Raw genomic sequence first — 27,547 nt, forward strand, 5'->3', positions numbered from 1 at the left:
GGAGCGCTGTGAAGTATTATAAAAACACTCGGCTCCCTACCCATCTTTACACAGTTATAAATATGTACCGCAAACCGTAGTCCTGGAGAAATGCAGCAAAAAGATTGTACCTACCAGCATTTCTGAATTTTACATGCATTGAATTTTGATCAGAAAATACAAAAAACATAATGCCCATACTAATATGCATGAATACTAGTTAAATTAAGTAAAAAAGTAGAATTTTATTCTGAAACAATGTCTACAGGCGTTATTATTTCATGTACATGATGCTATTTTATTCTGCTTAACACTAAACAAAGTATAGTCATCAAAACTTTAAGAGTACCTTTTTGAGCAGCTCTCGAGATGTGAATGACCTAGAAAACAGTAGTTCCTAGAGCCACGATCAAATGCATCATGAACCCCCCCCCCCCCACCCTCCCTGAAGTATTTCATCCATTGGTGGATGGGAAGATCGGAATGAAGACATTCCACATTTAGTGTTGTAAAAAATAAAAAAAGGTGTAGAAGCTACTAACCCAATATATATATATATTATTTTTAATAGTCTATATGGATGCCCCACAAACCAAGCTGTTCAACAGGGCCATTTTCTGAAATGAACACAACAATATTACACCAAGTTAAGCGTCTTGAGTGTTCGGCCAACATACTGGTACAGTTGTCGCTTGGGTGTAATCTCTACATGCTCTTCTTGCCCAGCACCTCTCGCCCTTAAAAGTTTGGCAAGACGTCTAATCGTTTTAAAATACCAACCCTCCTGTACATGGCATTTTTATCTTAAAGTAAAAACAAAACCGGGTCGTACAGAAGGATTTTTTAAAAATAACTGATATCGCGATATGGAAAGGCATCTGCAGGTACACCAGAGTTCGGCATCAAGTGCCATCAAAAAGTCTGTCCAGGGACGAATAAAGTTTATGCATAGATCTCATTTGTGGGCGCTTTCTTGTAGATGGGTTTCTTGCCCAGGTCGTAGGTGCCTTCGTCCTTTTTCTTCATACGGAAATAAAGGAGAAGGACAAGGAACACAGCGAAGAGCAGTCCAACGACACCACCCGCAGCCAAAGCTAAAAAGGGAAGAAAACAAAAAATGGACATGAGCGCAGTGGACGCTGCAAGAGAATCCCCCAACCCAGATTTCAGAATGTTACAAACATTACTATTAGACAAGGGCCCCAAACCAGACACTGGATGGCAGGAGAGCTACCGGAACCACACTCCCCACCACAGACCTTCATTATACTGTCCCGCTGACAGAGTTTAGTCTAGCGACTGCACTGCCAGCAAGGTGGTTTGACAAATTTACTCCGCTGGTCGATTATCAGACGACCCACTTACTCTAGAGCCGCCCAAAGTGCTGTAATATGCAACATGCTGACCCCCAATTAAAGATTGCATGGGGTAAATCCTTCCTCTCCAGCAGATCTTTGAGTGCTTGTGATGCGACCCTGGCATTCCTTCTTTGGGTTGACAACTCGGTGGCCAACAGACAGGACAATAGTGAAGATTGAAGGCCCTTTAAGGTTTCCCTACAGAGTAACACTAATCCTACTATGCAGCCCAACAGTCTCAGTTCACTAGCCAATGCACAGTTTTTTAAAACAGAGTCACAAAACAAGCAGAAGATACTGCCCGCTTGATGGTTCCCCAATGTGCCATCTTCCCTGTGAATTATATATAAAGCACAGGAATTTTATAGACCAATCCATCTACTGTACCCCTTCTCTGCCTCCATCGCCATATACATAATTCCCATCTGGCTCACAAACATTAAAAAAAAAAATCAAGCATAAGTGGTTGATCCAATTGGGATACATAGCACATTTTCCCTTCCCACCAATTGCAATTACAAAAAAATCTTATGGTACAACATACAAAGTTGTACCAACCGACCCTCCAACTTCCCCAACAAGCTACAGGTATGCTCTGCTTGAAATGAAGGCCCTTTTTGTGCAGCCACTATCTGTATTAGGTTTCCTATTCCATAGGGAGGATCATATTGCAGTCTTTAAGGGAATTGATACAGATCTGAAGCGTGAATAGACCATTCTGAATAACCACCACTGGCATGATTCAAACCCTCCAGACCATTGATATTCAGGTCATATGCAAATCAGGTTTGGTCCTACCCCAGAAGGAATGGCCTAACTGATCCTTGTGGTTTACCCCAAATCCAGAGATCTCTTCTACAATATTAGTTCATACAAAGTTATGCCCTGTACAGCCCATACTCACTCCCCCACCGGAGTGACAGTCCTAAATGGTAATTGCAGAAGAGAAGCACCATGCCACCTACACCTCGTTTTAGGTGTTGCGGGGAAGAACTGCGGCACCCACAAGCAATAGTGTCCCTTGCTTAATGTGAACCATCGTTTGGAGCAGGACATCTTCAAATTGGCGGAATGTTTTGTGCGACAGCCTGTGCAGAGATTCTCGGATGCCACCTCCTCCTTCACGATGTAGCCCTTACCAATAACGACGTCAGTCCTTTGGAAAAAGTTTTCCGGTCCGGTAATTGCCATGGGTATCTCATTTGAGTCAGCAGCAGGCCGAGGAGCCGATCTCTCTGGGACAACTTCATTGCTGCGCACCAGTTCTTCATCTTCAGTCCCCTTGTTAGTCTTCCCTGGTCCCCCATCAGGTATATGGTTATCAATTGGAGACTGAAAGGAAATAAAATAAATGTTGCCTCATACTGGAAGGTAAGATAGCATATGCAAAAATCACAAGCGTAGGTTATACTAATGAACAAGAAGCGATTCTTCATGCTGAATCGCAACATCCAAAGAGAACCACTAACTCTTCTGTGCGAGCAGTCAGTGCTCTGCCATTTTCATGGTTTGTACCTCGTAGTACAAACAATGTATGAAATCCGGTCTGGTCGTATTTTCGTTCATGCCTCAAATTCATAGCACAAACAATTGTAAAAGCCTCTTGCCATACACATGGACTCCTAGGGAACCCACAAGCATTTAGCAGGTGCTCATTTGCATTTTGACCAGCATACATGTACGCTGGCAGAAATGCCTTTGTTTTGACAGTGCGCGGGGATGGGAGTAGCCAGAATGTCAATTTTGTTCCATGTCCCCCTCTTCAGCTTTCAAAAACTTGACAAGAACCCAAGTGGAAGGTGTAAAACGGTTATATGTGATCTTGCCGACAACAAAAACAGAGTGGTACATAACAGAGCGGACAAAACATCGAAAAACACTGATTAAATTATATTTTTTTTATTTGGGGCAGGGCCTCCCCCACCCAACCACTCTTTCCACCCGTTTAATACCACCCAATTTTAACCCCTTACCCCCACCGCCCTTTATATAGTTAATCTTTTCAGCGTTTTTCGGTGTCAGTGTACATGGCTACGTACCACTCGGTTTAGTTCACAATAAAATGACTGAATACCGTGCAACCATGGCCGTCGAACATGGGGGTCCTAAGTGTGCATGGGGTGGATTAGTGAAGCAGAAACACGAAGGCAAGGGTTGCATGGAGGAAACGAGTGCCGATTTCTCTTAAGAAGGGTTTGAAAAAAACTGCATGGCCAGTACATCACTTGTGTGAATTTAAAAGAGGCTGCATTGGAAATTTGGAGGAAACACTTACTTCTGGCACTTCGGTAGTTTCATCTGTATCGGAAATTTCTGTGGTAAAAAGAAATAAAAAGTTTGAAATGTTTTCTAAAAGGCAGAGAGTTCAGCATAGCTGCAATGCATGCGCAGATAAGAGTATGTGCTCTACATTTTAACTGTTGGCATTGGCGATTGAGATCAAGTAAACATTAACACACCTTTATGGGAGAAACTTTATGCAACGCACACATTTATTGCTTTCACTGTTTGACAAATAAACAAATTACATTTAGAAAGGGAAAAGTTAGATCGGCTATATTTAAATGGGGCGAAAATACCAACATGGTGCTCTACCAATTGTGACAAACAGCTGAACCCATTTGCTTTGGAACGTTCTAGAAAGCAGGGTGCCCCCATTTTGTTCTGCAATGGCCAACCAGTGCATAATAGGGCGCTTTGAAACTATTTTCGTGTTGTATAAGCGCCTAACAAACGCACACTAAAAAAATCCTGCACTCGAACGCTCTACTGGGGCGCATATACAGCCATCAAAACTGTCAAAGCACGTTCTGTGCCAAGAGCAGAACCGGTTCTGCAGATTTTACAGTACATCAAGTTCATAAACAAGTGGAGGATAAAGCTGTTCGGACACGCAAGGCCAACCCGAAACATGGGAGTTCACCAATTCCTCACATCACAACCACACAAGAACATTTTCAAGGTGAGCTCCTTCTGCATCAGAAACTTCACTCCATGCGGATAGAATGTTTAGGAGCAAGACGCCGGCAGCTCGGCTGTTTCCTGGCTTAGCCCAAAATTCGTACACTAAACTAGATCCGCAAGAACGAAATAAAAAATAAAAGTGTAATCCACAGTGAACTAAATGGATAGGAAGAAAACCAGCAATGGGAGACTACACGGACAAGGCTTAGGAGGTGAATTCTGTTGATATGAGAAAGTCTGCTTCTGAAACATGCCAACACAAGTCTCTAAAGACCTAGGTTGACTTTGAATCTTCCTTGGACTAATGGTTAATTAATAGAACTTTTTTAAATTGATGTCTTTAGTATTGTATTGCATTTTCTAAATGGAATATCTTGTCTGGGTGCATTAGTATCTCAAGCCATGCTTTTGTTCCTATTTTGTCTGAATATAAAGAGAAAAGGAGCAGTTGGCCTAAGTGACAAGGACTTTAGGATGATATGCTAAGTAGCGACATGCTGACGCTCCTTCAAATCAAGGGCTCACAAACAGTGAATGCCCCAAATACTCCCAGGCCTACCCACTGTCCACCTAGAATCTGTAGTAGGAACCCCTCCTTTCCATTTTTGGCTCATGTCGGAGCTCTTTTCAATAACAGACTAGAGAACATGATTGATCCCCAATCCTCATGCCAATGTGGGATTGTAAAACTCATCTTGGCAAGATGGATGGTTTATGAGGCGCCCATAAAACCATAAAACCTATGGCCGCTACTACTGGTGTTGGCAGCAGCTGTACAACAGGCAGCCATTATTGGTGGACTCGGTACTACTATGCATTCGAGTGAGACCAGTACTACAATTGCTGCTAGCAAAATTCCCCATTACTTTCTTACTATTACTAGAACTACTAGTGGGGGAGGATTAAACAAACACTCCTAGCTAAAATTAAGTCATAGGTGCCCCCTCCCTTCTTTGGAAGGTACCCACTCAAGAGCCCGCAGCTCAAGAGCACTGTAGCCCACTACCTTAATGGAAGGGAAATACCCATGCTTATCAGTCTTTGTGCCACCCACATGGGCAGTCCAGCACCAAAATGCTATGGCAATTCACTTCTGAACAAGAGTACCAACAGCAACCCCATACTCACACGCAACTACCACTCCTGGCCACACTGGCCAAGTAATAGCTGCAAGGTGGTTCACAGTGAGGCATTTACCAAATATTGTTGAAAAATGGTGGTTCTGCATGGAGCTAAAACTAGACGTTGGGCAGGAAACGCTCAGACCAAAGACATTAGTACCCTTAAAGGAGGTTCTGGCCAATGTGCATGCTAGGAAAGCCAGCTTTATTGCATGGTACAAGCCTGCGTTCCGATCAACCTGGGAAGCCAGCGCCCCCTTCCCCGCTTAGCATCTGTAATTCCCTCAGTGCCATTTTCAAACAAGGCACCAGTAGCACCCATGTAGAGCACTAGATGGCTGATAATGTAGCTATGCCCCTCAGCAGCGGGCCAACCCAGTTTGTAACGGCACTGCCACCCTTGTTATGGGACCCCCCGACTTCACTCTGGCCCTTAACTTGGCAGCAGGTCGACCTGGGGCACATGTCCTCAATATGGATTTCGATTGTTCTAGTGGCCCTTAGGCAACTGCAGACTGAGATATCCATACAAGTAAGCACTGCAAGGCCAGGGTCAGGAAACAATACTTCACACCATCAGAATAGTTTTTCTGCACCTTCCATTAATACATTGCACATACCTCCAGAGCCAGACGCGTAATCCAGGTCTTCAATGTCGTCTTCACCATCAAACTCCTCGACAACAATGCCCCGCTCACTTCCTGGGCTGATCAGATCCTCGTCATCCGGTAGAGCGCCTGAAAATATATCTCCGGCAGAATTCATGATTGCAGTCTCCCTTACCTAAAAATTTAAACAAGAGCAACAAAACTCAGGCAAGGTTTCCAGAAAACGGTTTTACACAAATAGTGACAATCTGAAATCACGACATCTTGCAACCAATATTGAATAATCACCGACCATCTTATTTAATTTGAAATCAACACAAAAATCTTCGTAATCAAAACCACAGCACGACTATTGTTCAGAAACAGTTGGGCACCCACCCAGGAGAGGCTAATGGACACTGAAAGGAAGTGGAAAAGTCGTCATCTTCCTCCCCCCACTCTCCTCCTCACAGCCCCCTCCATCCGCCCGGCCCACCCTCCCAAAAAGTAAATTTAAATCAAATGAACACGTTTCTGGCCAAGTAAATGCACTCTGATAAAGTTCGTAGCAGTCACAGGCCAAACATAGGAAACGGCCTGCGATAACAATGGCATTTTCAGTTGGCCCTCGGTGCCATCTATATTGCAGGCAGAGCGTGGGGTATGGTAACCCAACCACGAGCACGCAAATTGCCTTTGTATCCTAAGCAGCGGCTGCATTTTACTACACACTTTTGTAGAAATGGTTCAGACCTCTAAGTTTTTAACACAGTAGCGGAAACGTTGTTGGGGTGAGGGGGAGAAATTGAATAGTGGGGAGGGTAGCTTGTAAAATTATTTCAAATACTAAACCGTCTTTGGCGAACAAAATCGCAGAAACCATTGTTACAGAGAGGGAATGGGGGTTCAAACTGCGAGGGAATGGGGGTTCTGAACGGATAATGTCTGGTTGGCATAGCAACAGCAATGAAATGGAACTGCCAAATCACTAAAAAAAAAAAAACTCCACTGTACTACCCAATGAGAAGTTCTCCATTTGCTCCAATCAGCAGCTTTGTAAGAAGCAAGACAGGTGTTGGGCTTTCCATTTCCCAGAGGTGCAGGGTTTTGAAATTAGGCTATTTTCCGGCGACAATTGGGCTACTTGACCGCCAATCTGTACTCATCATGAGGCTGCCTTTCTTCAAAGATGCACCCACCAAGTGTGCTGGCTGGGTTTTTGTTTGGGCTACTTTGACAGCGAGGCTGCTTTCTTCACACCCCCCCTCCCCCATCATCACCCACAACCACTCACCCAATCCCCTATCCCTCACCACCACCCACTCTACCACTTCACCCCCTCCCACCAGACCTCCATGCTCCCCACCACCTCCACCCCCCCAATTCACCCCGCGTCACTCTCTAGCCTGGCTCATCCTTCCACTCACCCTCATTTCTTACCCCCTCACTCAACCGTAGTCACATTTCCTCTTGCTCCTCAATGGCACCCTCTCTCAACAGTTTCCCTTCTTGCTCTATTCTCCTTCCTTCTCGCCCTCTTGCGCACCCGTGCCCCTTACTCTATCCTCCTTTGAAAAATTGCATTCTCCTCCTTGCACCCAGAAATGCAAAGAACAGCAGTGAATGCCAAAACTATTGGCTTTGCCAATGCTTAAAAGATTTGCAGATACATTTGGATAACCCCCAGGGAAGACTTTGGCCAGTGTGTTTTCGTTACTGGCCTCTTGATACCGATTGCAACCTGAGCAACCGTCGTGTACTGTCAAACCTATTTGTGCAAGGCACGAGAGTCTATCAGGATTTACCCAAGGCCTTAATGGCTGCGCGACAATCACAGACCACTACAAAACAGACGGGCTGGGGACAATTTGTGCCACCAGCCTCCAATTCCTTTTGAGGTGGCAATTTTAAAAACCAGCAAATGCGGAAAGCGCCTAGGTCAGGCAGAGGTGGCCGGCTAATGGTCTTGTATTGAGTGGTCATACAGGCCATTGCGTTTACATCCTAAGTCAAATGTTAAGTGCGCTGCATTCACCGCAGGATGCGGGACTGATGGAATGCCCCAGATACACCTACCCCATTATTCCCCATCTTCTCACCCAGACAGCACGGTTGACAAACAACCAATCAACATTAACAGAGAGCTAGTGGGTTAGACTATGCCCCTGGAAGGGAGTTGGCTGTGTTGCTTTTATCAGCCGCCCCACTTGGCTCCCGTCACAGATTGACGTCTGCTCTCACCTCAATAGAAGCAAGGTGACCCTATAGCTGAATATTCCAAGAGCACAGAAACCCAGAACGAGCAAAGATAGTTCTGTTGCAATCCCACGCTTCTGGAATGCCCTCATTTCCGACTTGCCTGCAATTCCCTCATTTCAGGAAAAGGCTAAAAACGTTCCCGTTACCACTTTGACCAACATATGCTCCTCAACCCGCAGACTTCTCTAACGCAGTGCTGGGTGGGTCACATGAAGGTGCCATCCATTATACAAGTGTGCGTAAAAGGCCTGTGGTGGGGCACAACAGGTAAATATATTTACCGTAGAAAAAACAAATGGTGGGGAACTTATTCCGAAGTACAAAAGAAGCACACGCTTAATAAGCTACCAGCAAGTGCCAGTAAAGGTGGACGTTTGCAAGGACCCACACAATGACCGAAAGCCCAAAAAGAAAGACACACAAGACCTATAGTGGAAGGCCTAACTGCTGAACACAAGCATTAATGTCACCACTACCGAAGACAGGCCAAGAGGTGACTAAGGAAAGAGGGGAAACCAAAAAGCCAGGCCGAATCCGTACAATCCGAGGAGACCAGCACAGTGACATAACACTGGCACAGCCAGTTTTTGGCATAGAGATATTGCAGGTGCTACCATAATGGTGCTATGAAAACTTAACAGGCCAAAGTCCAAGTTACTTTGGGAAGCTAGCTCAGATTACGGGAGGGTCTTAAGGAATTAGTATGCATACAAGCAGTGGTTAAACAACCAGACGCCCACCCAAAACCAAAAGTTCTGCCCCTCAGGTGATCTCCATAGCTGTGCTGCAATGGGATCTACGATTATTGCGACGGCCGAAAATGCTGACTTTTTTTAAAAACTTCCTTCACATCACATATATGCCTGGGGGGGGGAAGACCCCTGCACAATATATATTAGTAGGGGGGGTCCAAAATAACAATCGCCATTTTAGGCCGTCGTAATTGTGAGGGCGACATATTGGTACGATTCCCTGCAAATGCAATAGTCTGCGCCATTCAATAGCCAAAAACTGAAAATGAACACTGGCCAAACTACAACCATGTGAGCACTAGAGCAGTTACACTAAATGGCAAAGAGAAAAACTATGAAGCCTGCACACCAACCAAACAGGACGAGGTTAGTAGCAAAAGTACAAAAAAAATAATTAAACAAGCTGTGAGAGTGAACCATGGTTCCACCACAACATACGTTTCCCATTGGTGTGGTACCAAAGATACTTTTGTGAGCAGGACAAAATAGACATAGGCGTGTGCATTGGAACGTGGTTGTATGCTTCCCCGTGGTTGTATGCCCCCCCACACCCCTCCTCATGTGTTAGACCACACTACGCTTGCACACAACGCAGCAGGCCACAAACACAATATGAACGTACTAGTGGCAGATCAGGAACTAAAAACACAAGCTTGTTTCAAGGATCCAAATGAAAACTGGTCTCCAGCTTGGAGGTTTGGGGAGGGATGGGGTGTGCAGAATTTCTAGTTTAGTAGTTCGCAAGCGCCATGCCAAGCGTCCGTTCGCCCCCCCCCGTCCGTTCGCCCCCCCCCCGCCACTCAGCATTCCTTCAGCTGGGAAGTAGAAAACTAAACAGCATCCCTGCTGAGGACCACAGGCGTGGATTTTGCAGCGACCTTTTGTAATGTGAAGGGTTGCATTAAGAATAGCATGGATTTACTGCACTGTTGCTTCGAGCCAAGCTCTGGGGGGGTGGGGGAGTGGGAGTGTTAGTGGGGTCGGGGGCGCGCGCGGGTTAACCAGGCAACAACGTTAGAGGGCAAAACCATCAAATGAAAAGCAGTGGACAACAAGAGACTCGGCCAAGAACTGAAAATAGTTACGTCATACATTTCCTGGTCTACCATAGGGTAGGGGAGGGGGTGGAAGTTTGGCACAAACTGCTCACCTTTTGATGTCAGCAAAACACACAAACTAGCCATGGAGGCCAATCAACCTATGCCAACTAGCCTGCAAAACCACAGCAGTCTGAACACTCTTGCTCATAGCACAATTTCAATGGCAAGACAACATGGTCGGGTGTCCTCTCCCCCACACGGACTGGCAACACACATTCGCGCATCCACAGAACCAGTACACCAGACAATGGTCCTAAAATGTGCGTAAACAAACTGAAGGGTATCTGGACAATGAAATCATAAATAAAGTTAATAAAAAGAATAGGTACCCAACCGACTCCGGATACATGTCTGGGGATGCTCGTGGTCACGTGCTGAAGTGATTTGGCCTGGCAGTTCGGGCTGGACTGCCCCTTTTGGTGTGGGACCAAGCCTGATTTGCATATGGTCTTTCCCCTTCTGTAATGGCTTGGCAGGCGAAGAATGATGGTCTGGAGGGCTGCCTAGAGCAATGCCAGAGGTTAAGAGAAATTCTGAACCTTCCAGCCATCACCCCTGTTTTTAGCAGGCATCAGAAGGACCACTGAAGAAAAACGGATGCTAGGATTTTTAACAGGACCTGCAGATGCTCCAAGCACCAAGGCCATCCATTTCCACCCAGAACTACACCTTCAATTTACCAATAATGTTTGGCTGGGCTCTCGAGGTTGGGAAAGCAGAAGCGTCCTCGCATGCCAAGACAGGGCCGCTACCTACAAGACGCATCATGCCGTGCGTGTTGCTCGCCCTTGCAACATGCTCGGAGCTGTGCTTTATTTTTTGATTTTTGTACTTATTTACAATATATACAGAAAAACAAGTCAACAAAGTAGAGCTACAAAAGAGAATACCAATAACACAAAAAATTACCAATACAACAAAAAATTAAGAGAAACCATTAAACACATTCCAGATCTTCTCATACAAAGACAATTTACATTTCAACTTGTAAAGCAGTTTTTCCGTCCTAGACAGATTGTGCAGCTCTTGAATCCATTCCTCAAAGGAATGAGGGACCCGACCTTTCCATCCTCTGAGAAGCAATCTTTTGGCCACAATGAACGCCCTAAAAATCATTTAAGGGCGGAGCGGACGTCAATCAACCCAGAATCATCACCAAGGATTACCGTCCTAAAATCCAGGACAGAACCTCCACCAGAAACCCTGTCACACACCACAGACTTCATTCCAAAAATCTGACACGCACACAACTCCATAGCATGTGTTCCAGCGACCCAACTTCCTGGACGCATTCCCCAACAGTCATCATTATCAATCATGGGCATCAGGACACCAATAAACTCGATTCAGAATCTTAATTTGTCGAGACCTCTCACCCAGATTCAGTGAACACAAGGAGACATTACCACACATTCTGCCAGTCGTAAGATCAATCTCCCACCCAATTCTCGCACTCCAAACTCTCCGCAAATTCTCATTACTCTGTGCTTTCGGCGTGGCCGCAGACCAGAGGGAGAAGCCGATGAAGGATTGAAACACTGCTGAAAAGACAGACACAGGCAGGACTATTGTAGGTCCTGAGGAAGAGTCTTCTCTTTCAAGTGCTCCACACAGCTCAGCAGTGGTGAAACATCTGTCCAGCAGGCCCTCAAAAAAATTTGATTTAGATATTGCAGTTTCCAAGACCAGTACTGTACTATTCCAAGAGCAGTGATCCAGCACGGCACAGTACAACGCACTTTTAAAGCAATCCTTGCAAAGTTGTGTTTATTTGTCCACCAAAGTGCATTTTTACAATTCAAAGAAGTATGTTCGGTTTTTCCAAAAGTGGAGAACAACCTGTCCACTCAAACTTTTAAGCAGGTCACTGCTTTTAGTTTGCAGCATACAACCATAACAAAAATCAGCTTTCCACAAGCACTGAAAAAGCCAACAAATTGGCATTTTGTGTAGGCATGGGAAAGGCACTTGCAGGCACTGCCATGGTGGCATTAACTCGCCATCGACGGTAGCAGGTGCAACATGGTGTATCTTGCAAGTGCCTGTGCATGGCAAATGCCCAATACTTACAAGCTAAAACGGTTGGCTTTGCAAATGCTTTAAACAGGACGTCATGAAAGACAAGCATAGTGCTTACAAGTAGAGCGACTGAAGGCAGACCAGGGTAGGATATTTGTATTACACCATTAGCTCATTTACAGCCACAATTAAGTCAACTCTCAGGAGACTGATTTGGAAAAACACTGGCAGGCACTTCAATTACAAAGTTTGATGGTAAGGCTTGAATAAAGTGAGCAAAAAGTGCCAGGGGGAGGAAGTGTTTTTGTAGGGGCGGGAACTGCGTGGGAATGTCCATAGGGATTAGCATGGCCATTCACAGTAAATGGGTGGGCACATAACCAGACACCTACAAGCACTGTGTCCCTTATAAGCATTTCTCCCTAATCATAATCTGAAACTATTGCATAAGAGTATAGGTGGCGCAAGTGCCATCCAATAGCCTACACTAATTAAATTAGTACATATCTCAAGGAAGCAAAGAAACTGCACAAGATATTTTGTTGGGGCATGTTTGAAGTTCAATAGAATCACAGCAGTCACTGATTTAAGACTAGGACATAATTCTGAGCCTTTGTATGGAATTATTGATGCTTACATTTAAATTTCTCCTTACACGTGCATATCCACACCGTTTTGTAATGCTTGGACTGTGGGGATTACATTACTGAACATCTATATCACAGTACACCGCTTAGAAGCAGCAGTTCCATGGCACACTCCTTATGCATGCAATAGGTTATATTTTGTATTGAAAAATGATGCAGGGAGCAGGTGTCCGTGTAGTTAAAAAGAAACCTTGATCATATTTTCCCCCACACCCTCTCCCAAGTGTACAATTCAACAAGTTAAACTTGCCCGACATGTGCCTGCCTGCACGTTCAAATCCTGGCAGCTCCCATCAGCCCTTCAAGGTTAATAAATTGAGTCCTATTACATTTGGTATGAAGTCCACTGTTATTATAGCACTTAACGCGGGAGGTTCAAGCATGAAGCACTAAACATGCGATTATAACATGACCACAGCATGAGGGAACTAGAACACAGTAGCATCAAATTGAAATATTTTGGCATGCCCAAAATGATGGGCCATAAAGATAGAACAGTAAAGCCGATTCTATATAAGAAGCTCTTGAGGAGCATCCAGTCTGCCTGCTCTAAATGGATAAACCCGTCTCTCTACCTGTAGCCTTCTAGCCACTGAAATAAAGCCAAAACGCAAGTAAAATGACTAGAATCGGTAACCAACGCAACTGGTGTGCTGCACGTCCCCAGCGCCTAGCCTCCTGTTGCTCAGTGCCCGGAAGGATAATGGGTGAGGGCGTGCTTTATGGAAGGTGCCTGCCTGCCTGGCCCTTACTAGAAACTCCACTGCACCAGCCACTACTGCAATCCAAAAACTACAAATACTTCCAGAAACCAGTTACGCTAATTTTCGAAGCAACCAGCCTGGTGCTGTTACTCACCCGGTGATAATGGGGGTAAGACTAGGACCTGGAGAAGCCTAGGGATTCTGGGTCCATGCATCATGAATTGACGGACTCTGGAAATCAAATACTACGAGATTAAGAATCATGCATAGAGAGAGGGCCTTCAAGCCATTTAGTTAATGGGACTATACTCTGTGCCCCCCCCCGCCCTTTTCAATTTGGCAAGAAAGCTTAATAGCTTTATGTTAATTGTTCATTGGGGGGGGTTAAAGCTTCCCTGCTGGCAGTCTGGAATGGGGCATCTAATATGCTGGGAATTTATCTCAAGCCATCTAACCACCCTAAAATATGGCAAATCCCCATTTCAACGTTGCATTAGGAAAGATCCCCCAATATAATCTATGCACCCCACAGCTGCCTTCCCTGCCGAGGTTGCACGGAACTCACTCTTTCCATTCCTTACAACACATGAATGATTGTGAACAGATATGTGCTCCGGAGAAAAAACACACATCTCACCCCCAACACAAACTGTGCCCCCCAAAACCAGGTTTTCCATTTTTTTTTTCCAACTGCCCTTTTGCATTTTATTATGCACATATACAGGAATATTTTCATAGCTGTAGGTAATGGGGCCAGATGCCCCACTCCTCTTGCACCACGTGAAAGAATGGCCAGGAGCATGGTGGTGGGGACGATTGAGGCTGAACTTCCATTCCATAGAGCCAATTCTTGTAAAGCCCTGGTTAATGTGGGCTTTTTAACAGGACTTCAGTGAAGGCACGCAACTGGATTGGCTAAAAGCAGTCCCGGTAAGAGGTTGGAGCAACTTTACAACTTCAATTAAGTCATTAACTCTCAGAAGACCACTTTGAAAAAACCCTGGCATGCACTAAGAGTGCAAAGTCTGATGACAAGGATTGATTTAAGCAAGCTGAAAGGATTTCCCATGGAGGTTTGGGAGAGGCAGACATAGCCATAGGGATTCAATGGGTGGGCTCATAATCAAACACCTATAAACAGTGTCCCGCCTCATATGCCATTCCTCCCCATCTGTACTCTACTGCAATAGTTTAGGCTTATAGGTGTCGCAAGTGACCTTCTAGATCAACCTAAAAATATATATGAAAAATAAAAGAGACGTGACCAATTCTACGTATACCTGAGCAACCAGACTTTAAAACTCACTGATAAACATGCCAAGTTGCCAACATGGCATAAAAAAAAGCCACCTGCCCTCCTCAGTTCTTCACTTACAGCACACCTCACTTGCTTAATCCCCACTCCAAAATGGCAGTGCAATTTGAGGCCAGCATTACTCATAAATGTTTGAGAAAACCAGAATACAATAAATGCCTGTCGCACAAAACTTCCCAGAGATTCACATAATCTGGTAGGATCACAACTTGCTCCACTTGGAAACAAGAATGGGTTAAATAGCCCCATCAGGGCACCTCTGATCTTCTTCCCCAGGTAGCGAAGTTACACGCCACCTCAATTCTATACATACAGAGGAGCACACAATCTTACTTATCAATAGTCAAATATCACCACTAGACAGTGGCGAGTGCAAATTTTGCACACCTATCACATTGTGGATAATGTATACCATTGGTAACCAAGTGCTCTGAAGCTTGAACCCATGCCCCACCAACAGAACTACTCACACTTCCACAACGAATACAAAAACAGCCATACATAATCCCAAAGTCGCCAATAACCTCCAAGAACTCCAGTATTCAGCATTATCAAATCCTTCTCCAAAACCACCATTTACTGCAGTATGGAATTCTCCCTTGAATGACTGCAACTTCAAAAGATACACATCAGCCAAGGTCTCCTCTAATCTCTCACCCCAACACATGAGGCACCTTCCACCCCCATTAACACAGACACCCTCATCGCCTTTAATACCAGAGCAAAACCTGCACACTTGCTCAATGAGTATGGGGAAGCCGCATGCACCGGCACCATTCGTGCTCGCGGGTGCTGCGCACAACTCGTAGTTTGCCGGTCCGGGAACTATGGAACTGCAAGCTTACCGGTACTGTAGTTCTCAGACCGGCAAACTTCTAATGATGCCCTATGGCTCTTACATGGTTTATCCCCTCTGCACTAATCTCACCGCTGCTCAAAGGGAGCATCTCCCGTCCCCCCCATATTCCACAAAAATGAGCTCCCAATCCTGCCAGAATTGATCACCCAACTGCAACAAAAGACCACTGACTGAGCCCCTTCCAATCTGGCTTGATCTGGACATAGCACCGATACCGCAGCACTGATACCGCTACACACAAAATTGCAAAGTACACCACACACACACTCTCTGCAGCCCTCAGCACCAGCACCACCATTCGACCCAAACATCCTATCCCAAAGGATTCAACTATAGGCACAGCCCTGGAATGGTGCACCTCTTTACTGACAGGACACTGCCTTCATTCCCCCCCTCCCCCCACCTCCGATCCCCTTTTTTATCCTCGGGTGGATAACTCGGGGGCAACGTGCTCGCCTTGGAAACAAGATGACATGGAGCAACACAGGTTCGATCCCTGGGTCCACGCTAAAAAAAAACCTATGGGTATTAAGCGCGTTATAAATAACCTATCATCCAACCTCACCCCGGTCAAGTACAGGGTCTCACAAAGGTCTGCCCCATCCCCACTCCTCTTCAAACTAGATTTTCAATCCCTTGGACAGACCCTTTGCAGCCCCTAGTATGCAGATACACAAAAGACATTCATCCCAACCGCCACGTCCTAAAAAGCGGTCTCTCCACAATCATCACCTGGATGGCAAACCTCTTCAAGCTGAAAATGGAATACCTCACCTGCCCTTCCCAGGCATAAACACAAGCTCACCCCTAGGATCAAAGAACTCACTCCTTGCTGGACCAGAGTGCACATATAAGAAGCCAGCACAAAGTGTAAGTACAAGCGTGAACTCCTAGGGGGTTGGGGGAGGGAGGGGTGGACCTCTAGTGGCTCGACATGAGCAACACAACAAACCCCCCCCCCCCCCCCCCCAGCATACTATTTGTACCAACCGCAAGAACATAGGGCCAACAAACGTGGCCAATGAATTGCAGAGCAGCATTTATTATTTACGTTGGCTGGAGCAGGCTCTGGGAACATGAAGCCATTGGTTGGTTGTGTGGCAGGACAGAAATCTGCCCAATAGTCCTATGCAAGATGAAGTACCATCCCTTTTACAGCTGACCCATGTCCAGTTCTGCTTTTTTTTTCGGGGGCATTTGAATTCCAGACGTAGACCCTTGCCCTCAACGTATATTTGAGGCCTTACAAAACCCTGCCCCCAAATGCAGGTCCTAATATTGCTAGTGAATAGAAGCATTGCGTTGTGGGGGGGTGGGGTTGCTGAGGTTCATTCAGCAGACCCCGGTCGCATGATCTGAGCACAGATGGCTACACATTTGTAACCCATAAGTAATGAAGGACCAGACATTGGAGGGAGCCTCCCATACAAACAATGCAATTAGGACGGGCACTTGTCGGGACTCAGGTCTTCTACTGCAGACTTGCTATGCACGAATTCCAGATCCTACTACTTCACCCTAGACGCACCAAACGAAACAAGTGTACCAGGCCTGGATCACCATTTTCATAGCTCTCAAACGTGTTTGGCCAATGGGCGCACAATGACTTGCACGGGCGGGCACTGGGATCGACGGGTGAGCGCTGCTTACATGGAATAACACCCACGAAAAGTCTGCAAAAAGGACCATGCCATTTACACTGCTAGGGCTGTAAAAGAAAGAAGCCTTGCGCTCTCCACTCGGTCAACACAATCAAGTGCAAAACCTAGACAACACAAGTGAACCATTTAAATGACAAGCCCCATTAAGTTGTCTTCCATGTCCCATTCAGAAGAGCAGAGCAGCAGGTTACATTCATATTATAGCCGTATCCTGCTCTTCCATTCTCCGTGTAACAAAAACAGCCCCTTTTGAACCTCCATTTTCCCTGGGCGGTTCTTAGGTGCGCTTTCCTTTGTGCCTTGTTGCTTCTCACCGAGACTCTGGCATGTCTCGGTGCATAGCTGACTTGGGTGTGGTCGCTGTTTTTTTAGGCCACACACAGAGAGCAACTGTACCTGCTGCACACCCCACCAAGGGCGGTGTGAATATCGAAAGATAATATCCTTGAGAAAACAGCCATTCAAAATTCAGGGCGAAAAACGAACGACAGCGGAAAGAGGGATCGTTACAGGAAAGAAACCCCTTTGCAATGAATAGCTCGTTTCCTGCGGATTGTTTCCGGAACAATGCCCTGCTAAAGTCGCATACGTCAATCTGATACTACCTTTTGCCCATAAACTAAATAAAGGGTGTGGGGGGGGGGCGTCAAAAACCAGGCATTACATGTGCGGCAGAATTTCGCGGTTAGGCGCCGAATCGTTGAGAAGGGCCATTTGTTTCTGAACACCTTGGGGCATTGCTGCGAGTAAATTAGTTGTGAAGATTTGGGCAGGGAATCATTTTCTGCGGGCAGCACCTAAAGGAATAAATACGCCAGCCAGCATTACTGTAGATCATAAAGGGTCACATTCCAGGCACGCAGCAATGGCGTCATGAGGTCAGTGGTTATTAATGCCGCCCCCGCCCCATTGAGAGCCGCCTCTTCCGTAGGTTCATGCTCCTGGGCTGGACAGCACCTCATTCTACTGGCAGATGACCAAAAAGAGTGCAAAGGAAAGTGACCTTGTGCTATATACCGGGACAAGCATGATAGCTAACCTCGAGGGCACTTCTACATATAATCGTGCAAAACACTAAGCGAGAGCATCGTGTAGCCGAGGGTCTCATTCATAGAAATTCTATTTGATGAAATTAGGGTTTCACAAAGTTTACGTTTTACTGTAAAAAGTAAAAAAGAAACCCACACGGTTCTGTCAAAAAAAATAAAAAAAAGTGACGACCCTGGGTACACAGACAGCGGGAAGGTGGGAAAAGGCAGAAGGGAAGTCGATGGGCCCCCTCAAACCGACCCCCTTTGGCAAACACTACAAGATTCCATAATCAATATTCACCAAAAGTGACCCCCACCCCCTCAACTATAGCGCACTCAGTGAATTTGCAAAAGGCGCCACCGGGTGCACACAAGTACTCAAGGTCATTGAATGCTGCAAACACATCTAAAAATTTAAAACAAATGGGTTGTATGTCAAAGGACTAGCCAAGAGGTCCTCCTGGACATCACAACCGCCAGCTCTGACACCTCGGTTAGTTTCTGGCTAAGGCATCCTGCATTTCTAGAGAAGAAGCCAACACGCAAGGTAGCACTTACAGTTTGCCGCTGTGCGATATGTCCACCTGGCCAGCAGGAGCAGATGTCACTCCATTCTCCATAGTTCATTCAGCTGCACTACGCTTGTGAAGTTCCCTTTCTGAAAATCCACAGCCCAGATCAATTTGTTGTACCTTACTATGAATGGTAAGTTGCATGGCCTAAAAAAAAAGCAATGTTCTACTCAACCCCAAGAATAGGGTGGACCTCGGCAAAAACCAACATCCAAAATTAGACATGTGCACCATAAATGGGAGGTTTTCCCAATACAGAGTAATCTCGCAACAGCTATTGCGAAGCTTTATTCTACAGACTACATATTAGTAGCTATGAATTCGTTCGGAGATCCATAATGAAGAGGGAGTCATTAAAAAAAAAAAAAAAAAAAAAGAAGAAGTCCTGAAATTTAGAAAGCTCCCCCACCCCTCTCAAAAAGGGGAACAATCAAAGTTACATTGGAGTGGGTCCTTTTTACGCAGCGCATGCATTTGTCCCTGTCGAAATCGGTGGTCACCAATATTTTAATACCTCGGAGTGAGCCTACATCCCCTCCACCCCACGCAAAAGTAATTGTTGCCTAAGCAACTGAGAAGCACAGCTTCGACACAAACACAACTAGCACACCCCAAACTTGTATTCAATTTGAGAGCTCAGACACCGACATTAGTGCAAGGGGCAGAAGGACACTTCTGCTACAAAAATGGCTGTCTCGGAAAAACAAAGGCCTCCTAAACTGTGAGGGGTTAACACGCAACCTACGTGGACTGGCTTGCAAGCACAATAGCCTGCAGCCCAAAATGAAGTAGCATTAAATCAATGTAGCCACAAAACATATCCAATTGGCCAGATTAAAACTGGTAGTCGCACTCGAAAATGCAAAACCTGTGCAGGGAAAATAATGCAGCAGGGATTGGCGGATAGGCACAACTCCGAATGTCTCAGAGCAACCACTTCCAAGAATAATTTATTTGTTTTGGGACCTAACTTTTTAACCCCAGTTCCATTATACAAGTACTGCATCGGAACCGTACCCATTCCCTAAACGGAAGAGACGCTCATGAGAACAGCACTGAATCAGTATTTTTAGGGCAAAGGCAATGCTTTTATCTGCGACGGCTGCACACACACACACACACACGTCTAAAGAGAAGTGGTCATGTCAGTGCTGCTTGAATCGCCTACGTGTCAGTCGCCACCTCACGATTACTCAGAGACATTATTTCTGGATTCAAAGACTCAGGCCGACTGGAAGATCTTTTACTGGCAGCTGAATAAGAGCATGCATTTACAGTTACCTCCCCCACCTATGGTGGATGAAAGCCTAAATCGGAGACTGCTGCCATTACTTCAGCATGGCAAGGCCTAAAAAGGCAGTTTACCAGTGTCCATCCACCAGTTTCCACATCAAAAACAGGCAAAGAAGTGCCTGGGAATGAAAAGTGTGTACTGAAACTACGCCAACTACTTTTTTATAGGGCAACTATGCTTTCCTTTGCTGCCGCTGCCTTCTGGGAGTCTTCGGCATTGCAGCAACCACATGAGCACGTTGTGGGCATTCAATGTCAGAAGCACATGTGCACTTGGCCAACGGCCAGTGACGAATAAAGACCAGGTTAGGACCTGCAAAGAGGCCTCCAGTTGCATGTCAGGTGTAAGGCTAGGCAGGTCTCAGGCTTGCATTGCTTGAAGATTTAGGGCTGGAAAAAAAATAAATAACTATTTGTACAAAAATAAATACTAACCCAGATATTGGGTGGCCGTAAAGGAGGACACTAACACCGAATCTACATTAGCCATAATTGTGGTATGGCACCAAGCACTTGCGTGGTAACTAAACATCCAATTAGGTGATCTAGCGCTTAGCTCAAGTAGGCCGCCAAACTAAAAACCTTCAAAAGAAAAAAAAAAAAAAACCATGAAGCTTCTACACTAAGAGTGACAAAGCTTGCTGTTTCGACCACAGGGGTAGAAAGTAGGTTTTGTTGAACAGGAGCAAAACGCAGCTTCTGGGTATCTGGCAACCCACCCCACCCCCCGTGAGGCAGGAGCTACACCTGGGGATCCAGGAACTAGCACAGAAAAGCCAATTGCTACATAAAATGCAAACTAACTTGTCCATTATATATTATCCAATATGCTATAAATATCCATTAGGTGTGTCAATATCTACACAGTACATAGTATGTTTGTATAGTGCCACTTGCCTGGGGAGTCATAAGTAGCTCTCAGTTTAACACCAACTAGGCTCCTCTTGGCTATAACGAGGACCTAAATAGTTCAGGTCTTGCAAACTCATTTGTCACCAGATCCTAAAAGGTAATCATATCTGAAACATGAAACATGTGGGTGGGCGTTTGAATTTCAGGACAGCCACTGACCCCGTGAATTTACAGGGGTGTCCCATACACAAGAGAAGGGTGAAAGTGGGGATAGAAGAGTGGGGTTAGAGGAGGTGTAATAGGACGATGCAAAGGGGCAGCTCCCCATTCACAACAGGAGGAGAGCGGAAAACAAAAGTGTGTTGCTCACATCCCCGGACCAGGGAGAAACTGTCTCTGCAACAGAGGCCTGCAGGCAAACTTCTGAAAGCATAATAGTCCTGGGGATAAGCCTCTTGAAAGCAGTCCTGGATTGTAAACTCTCAAAACATTGAGTCCCCAATGGATCCCCGCAAATTAATGCATTGACCTTCTAGGCAGTTTACTGTTTTTGTGACTGGATTACTGAATACATGGATCCGGGCACCTAGACCCACCTTTGAACCAAGCATTAGAGTGGACTTCTTACAGTCTATCAAATCATGGCATTTAATGTTTTCGAAAGATCTTTAAACCAATGATTGGGAGAACAAAGGTGGGGGAACAGAGGAGAATCCGGATTTACAGTTAGCAAGGACTTATGCTGGCTAAACCTGCATGGTCAAGGACAAAAACCCCATTCTCATTTACCAGCGAGCACAACGAAGGAACGCACCACACCCCATTACTCTGAAATACGTGCAGGAGGCATAGAGAACATTTCATTTTAAACCCGCTCGCCACCGTTCATCCATAACAGATCACACTAGAGAGCCCAACAAGGTTAGAGCCATTCTCTCATTAGTCAGTGCCTCGCAAGGAGTCATGGTTCCACCACCTCACATGGCTTTATTCAAGCCATTGAAAAGCCTGTCCAGGCACAGCAGGGCACATGAAAGAGGAACAGCCCACATGAAAACTTTTTAATTGTGAAACAGTTTTGCCCCACTGGTCGGGTCAGAGGCACTGCAGTGAAGCTTAGGCAACACAAAGCAGTTATGTTCACAAAGGAGTAGCCTTGAGGAGGACCCAGGCTTCAGCACCTCACTACCAACTCTGGGAACGAGAGAGTATCAGAGCTACTGCTGGTAATGTTGTGTATCACATTCACAGCTTTCAGAAGGTCTGCTTCCTTTGACTTTGTGCCCACCAGACCTTTGAAAGCAACTGTAGAACCGCCACGATGTGTCCCCCAAGGAAATTACGCCAAAGTCTCCCCTATATTAAAAACATTTAAAAAATTCTGGAAAAAAAAAGTCGTAGGACAGCTCAGGAGCAATGTGCTCGCCTTGGAAGCAAGACGACCCAGAACACAGGTTTGATCCCCGGGGCCGTGCTTCGAAACCTCTAACCCATCATATGAAACAAAGACAAAGGCACAAATGACACCCGGAACCGAACCAACGTCCAAGGATACAGACATTGTCAAGTTTCAAAACAGGCATCCATTGGTCGAATCTCACCTTGGAACAGCTTATCCTCGTTTACAGCAACTGGCATGCCCATGTAAGCTGTGTCATTTCCAAAGAAGCATACGTTCAAATCCACAAGAGCACACAGCGGTGTCAGTCGCCCAAAACAGTGGATGCCCAGTTGGATTAAGACGCAGCCATTTAAAAATACCATGCCATCAGCAAAATACAACATCCCTTGCTGGCACCCACAATCGCTATGCACAATGCGCTAATTCAAAAGGATTGTGGGTGGAGAGATTGAACGCTGTGACGCCCCCGATGCCCATGCCAACCCTTCCCTCAAGGTGGTCCTGAAGCTCACATTTGCAGAGTCTGGCGATACACAGAATTCCCCCTCCAGCGTCAGAAGCAGATCACACAGACAGCCAGTGTGCGTTCAGCTGACCATAAACATGAGAAGTCTTAAAGGATTACATTATATCCTCATGTAGTGCTTACATTTCTTCGAGGAGTTAAGTCAGCCTGGACGACTAGGGGTAACGCCATCAAGCCAAACATTGCATAATATGGTCAATTGAATAGCATATGTGACCCTATAGATTTAACGTTTGTCAAATGTATTCGGTGTCTGGCTGGCAAGCAAAGTGCCAAGCCCACGTTCAGGTTCCGTTAATGGATTAGTGATGAATCGCAATGGAGCATGAACTTAGAATTAAGTGACGCTGCACGGGAGTGGTTCGTTTTTCACATCCAATCCGATCCTGCTCCGGGCTCTGCCAAACAGACTTGCAGTTAACTCGATTTTCCCCCTACAACATGAGCAGGCTTGGGCGAGCACTTGCATTTCGCATAAATGCAGACTATTAAGCACCAACCCAAAGTCCGCACTAAAACCCATCCTACACCTAATTTTTTTTTAACATTTCCTAAGCGAACACTGCATGAAACATGCTCCTCTTGATAACAGTAAGGAAATAAGCTCGGTCCAGGGCCTTCAGTCTCTTCTGCAGTTCATGTGAAAGCAACGGGCTAGAGAAAAGACAGGGTTCTTTACTCGCAGATAACAAAAGCAGGTGACCAGGCAGCAGTGTTGCAACCAACAAGTGATTCTTCTGAGAAACAAATTGATCCGTTTGAGGATTTTTTTTTTTTTTTTAAATGTAGTGTAGTGCTTGCCATGCCAACGTTAAGTAGCATACAAATTAGTCTTCTCCAACAGCAAACTAGGAAAAAAAACCCTGATCACGAGACTGGCAATAGTGATACTAGAATGCTTTACACCATGAACCTCAAAAGACCTGCTCAACTTCACAGAGCTACTTAGCTCCTGCTTCCACCTTTGAAAATCCTGGTGTTGCTCAAGCATATGCATGAGCCATTACACCCGGGTTGGTGGCTTGTGGCTACCACACATATGCATTTCAATTATCACTATACAGACACACCCCTGGTTCTCCACAATTAACTTCTATTCTGGGAGTGGTGACCTACATCCACAGAGCAACGAATCCTTCAAGCACAAAAAAAAAAAAAAAGTTCTCAACCCCCCGCTCCCCCAATCCAATTTGTGATCAACAGTTCAAACACTAAGTCGCCAGAAACTTGCTTCCAGTTCTCCTTGATTCCAATCAATCCCACCTCAAATAAGTCAAGCATGCAACATCTCAATCGCTGTCACTCAAACTCGCCCTTCTTTGGTTACCTTACCAGCCCACATTGAAGACCTCATCAACGAGCAACCAAGGCATCACAAAGCAAAAAATAACTGCAAACCAGCTTTTTGAATGCTCTGGAAAGGCATGCCCTTAGTCCAGCATCTGCACTAATGCTCTTCAAGAAAGCGCAGAGTTTTTCACCCCCACAGGTAGGATATGATGGGACAACTATAACAAAGGGTTTCTAAATAAATGGACCCACAGGAGGGCAGAGTCGAGCAGCAAATAAGATGGTCAGTCTCTAAGGTTTCTCCAAGATCCTTGGCCGGAGACCCTCCCCTGAGGCAGGGCAGCATTCACTGCGGGGAACTGGTGTATGTATCCGTGGACAGCCTGCCTTTCTGACATGTGAACAGAAACCAGCATTAAGGAATTTTTATAGTCTGTATGCACAATGGAGTCTCACACCTGCCCTACTAGTGACTTAACTGGGACCTCTGCTTGGAACAGAGTACAGAAGGGAAAGAGGGAAGCAAATCCCATCATCAAACAAGGGAGACTCCCTTGGATGTACAATACGGAGCATAGAGGTAGCATTCCGAGTCGCCTCCTGGGCTTCTGCCTGGGACAAAGAAGACTCCAAGCCACAGTGATGCTCAGACAGGAGTAACCACATATCAGCACCCTTGGCGGGGGAGCCAGCCAATCAGGTGGCTAGGATTGCAGGTTTGAACTGCTGGTACAAGCCCACATTCCAAGCCGCCCAACGGCTCTCCCATGCTTGATGGGAAGTAGTAAACCTGTATCTTTATCTGCATGAATAAATAGGTGCAAATAATTATTACGAACACATTTCAGTTAAAACAGGTTTACCCGCATATAACCACACCAATTGGGAACTGGACTTTTACTCCCCAAAATTAATTTTACTCCCAACTAAAAAATAAAGAAAAACTCAATCACGTCAGTTCTGTACACACATACAACCAACACTTTTCTACTCAAGAGTCCATTATCACTGGTCAGTGGCTAGTTGAGAGTACATTTTGCACCCTGAAAAGGGGGCTTTGAAAAAGGAAGAGAATTTCCATATTCGAATGCTGCACCTAGGAGCGGGTGGTATAGCGGGAAAATAAAAACACCTGCCGCTTCTGGGCATATTATTTCATCTGGCACAGCAATGTGCCATTGACAACACTGGAGCAGCTGCAGGGTTTATGCAGAGACTTGTTTTGGATATAGTGGCTCTGAAGACAAATGAAGACTCCATAAATAGTTGCGGTAGTGCCCAGCTTCCCACCCCCGCCCTCTGCCATTATCCAATGACTCCTTCATGCTGTGAGCACTACTGGTCTCCTGATGGTTTCCTCTCCCCAGGATTAGAAATTCAGGATAAGGAAATTGATTCTAATCGGCTTCCAAAAAACACACCCACAAAAAAAAAAAAATGGATTTTGTAATATCTTACTCAGGGATTTTTATAGCTACGATTATTATAAGGATATTTGAGCACGCAACTGGCTTCAGATGGCAACAGAGCGCTTTATAAGTCATAGCGAAGACACAGGGAAATGGATACACAGGACGGGGGAAGCCAACAATGGTGCAGGCAATTTTGCAATCAGGGGAGGAAACAGGGGGCGCTGATCACCCAGTATCAGGTTAGGTGGGGAGAGCAGGGTATGTGGACTTGTTAGGGAGGAGCCAATTCCTGAAGAGGAGGGTCAGCTTCTTCCTTGAAACTTAAAAGTGAGGCGGGTCTGTTGTGGACAGGCAGGAGTTTCCAGAGCCTGGGCAAGTAGACAGAATACCGGGGTTCTGTTTTTCCTTCCTGAACCGGCAGAGATTAAATAGGTAATTACTTCTAGTGTGTCATGGCCTTCAGAGATGCAGAGTTTCTCAGTGAGGTAGCTTGGGGACTTCAGGGTGACGTTCTTGTAGAGGCAGAACTTAAGATATGATCATCAAGAGCAGTGTTCGAGGAGTGTCAGTGTGCTGTGGTTGAATTTGCAGACCTTTGACGAGTCATGGTGCAGCATGGCCACATCCCAGGGGTGCTAGGTCCTCATGGAAAGGCTTTCCAAAAGGTCATTGCCATTATGATCAGGGTTCCAAATTGAGGGGAGCTGTGAGCCATTTAGCTCCTGCTTCTGGCCCCGGAAAGCCTGGTTAGCTTGCCACCAACAGCTACTTTTGGCTCCCAAGTTAGGCTGGGGCCATACAAACATAGCCATGTGACATACGAAGCATTAGAACACCTCTAAGACATTTGAAGTATTATGGGTTATACATAAGGGAAAACAATTAAGGTTGCATCTCATGTGCAAGTTTGAGGAATGCAAAGTATTTGCTTCTACCTACTGGTTGATGCCAGACACCCAGAAGTTGGTTTCAGCTCCTGCTCATTAAACGCTTTAAATAAATTAAATATTGAGCCCTGGCGTGAGCACCAAGCCTTGGATAGGAGACCTGAAATGTTTTCTGGGATAATACTATTTTCCACATGAGAAAGTTGTCACCAAGCATTGTTGCCATGAGCCGCAAGCAAAAGTGGTTTCTCAATGGTGAAACCAAGGGACTTGAGTGGTCAGCTGGTGTGTGAAGCCCTCGAAGTTCAGATCAGAAAACAAGATCTGGATGCCATGGTATTCACTGGTTGGTCAGAAGTAGGAATTCGGTCTTGGGGTGGCCGAGGGCGGGGTATACTGATTTTAAAGTGACTGGTTCACTCAAACATCGCCCATTTTCATCTTTCAACATTTTTGCCAGTCACTGTATTTGGGATTTGGAGGGGGTGGCAGGGTGAGGTCTTCATTACTTATTCTTTTGTTACTGAATTACAGATTCAAAGAAAACCCCGATGACTGATAACATTAACCTATGAACTCTGCACAACCCATGAACTCTGCAAAGCCTTCACAATGCTGCGAAAACCAGCTTTAGATCTTCCCGTCCCATTCTGGACCAAATAGGTCCTATTGTCCCACCCTATGTGCCATGTAGAGCCTGTGTATCAAAATAAAAAATAAATAGCTTTTGCCCATGGCTGAGAAAGCAATGGGAGAATCTAAAACCATAGCTAAGACGGACACAAATATAGCAGCACGAGAAAAATATAGTACTTCATTTTTTTCCCCAATGTAAGACCAATTGGCCCTTTCCCCCAAAAAAACAACAATCATGCAATGCTCTGGTTCTATTTTTGTCTTTTGCTGCTGGAATCTCAAACAATGATCGAGTACTAAACCTGGCAGATACTTCGGTCT

General features: G+C 45.6%; 1 protein-coding gene across 1 annotated transcript in view; it reads right to left on the minus strand.

Annotated features, from left to right (window-relative positions):
* Positions 1-204: 204 nt before the first annotated feature.
* SDC4 (syndecan 4) overlaps positions 205-27,547 on the minus strand; it is a 38,013-nt gene continuing 10,670 nt past the window's right edge. The window contains exons 2-5 of the mRNA XM_069652207.1: positions 6,043-6,205; positions 3,613-3,650; positions 2,477-2,669; positions 205-1,073 (exon numbers count right to left, since the gene is read on the minus strand). Of these exons, the coding sequence (XP_069508308.1) occupies positions 922-1,073; positions 2,477-2,669; positions 3,613-3,650; positions 6,043-6,205 (546 nt within the window). The 3' untranslated portion in view covers positions 205-921. The remainder of the gene's footprint in view (positions 1,074-2,476; positions 2,670-3,612; positions 3,651-6,042; positions 6,206-27,547) is intronic.

This window comes from Ambystoma mexicanum, chromosome 3p (assembly GCF_040938575.1).
Source record: "Ambystoma mexicanum isolate Mex_15411 chromosome 3p, UKY_AmexF1_1, whole genome shotgun sequence".
NCBI classification, from domain to species: domain Eukaryota; kingdom Metazoa; phylum Chordata; class Amphibia; order Caudata; family Ambystomatidae; genus Ambystoma; species Ambystoma mexicanum.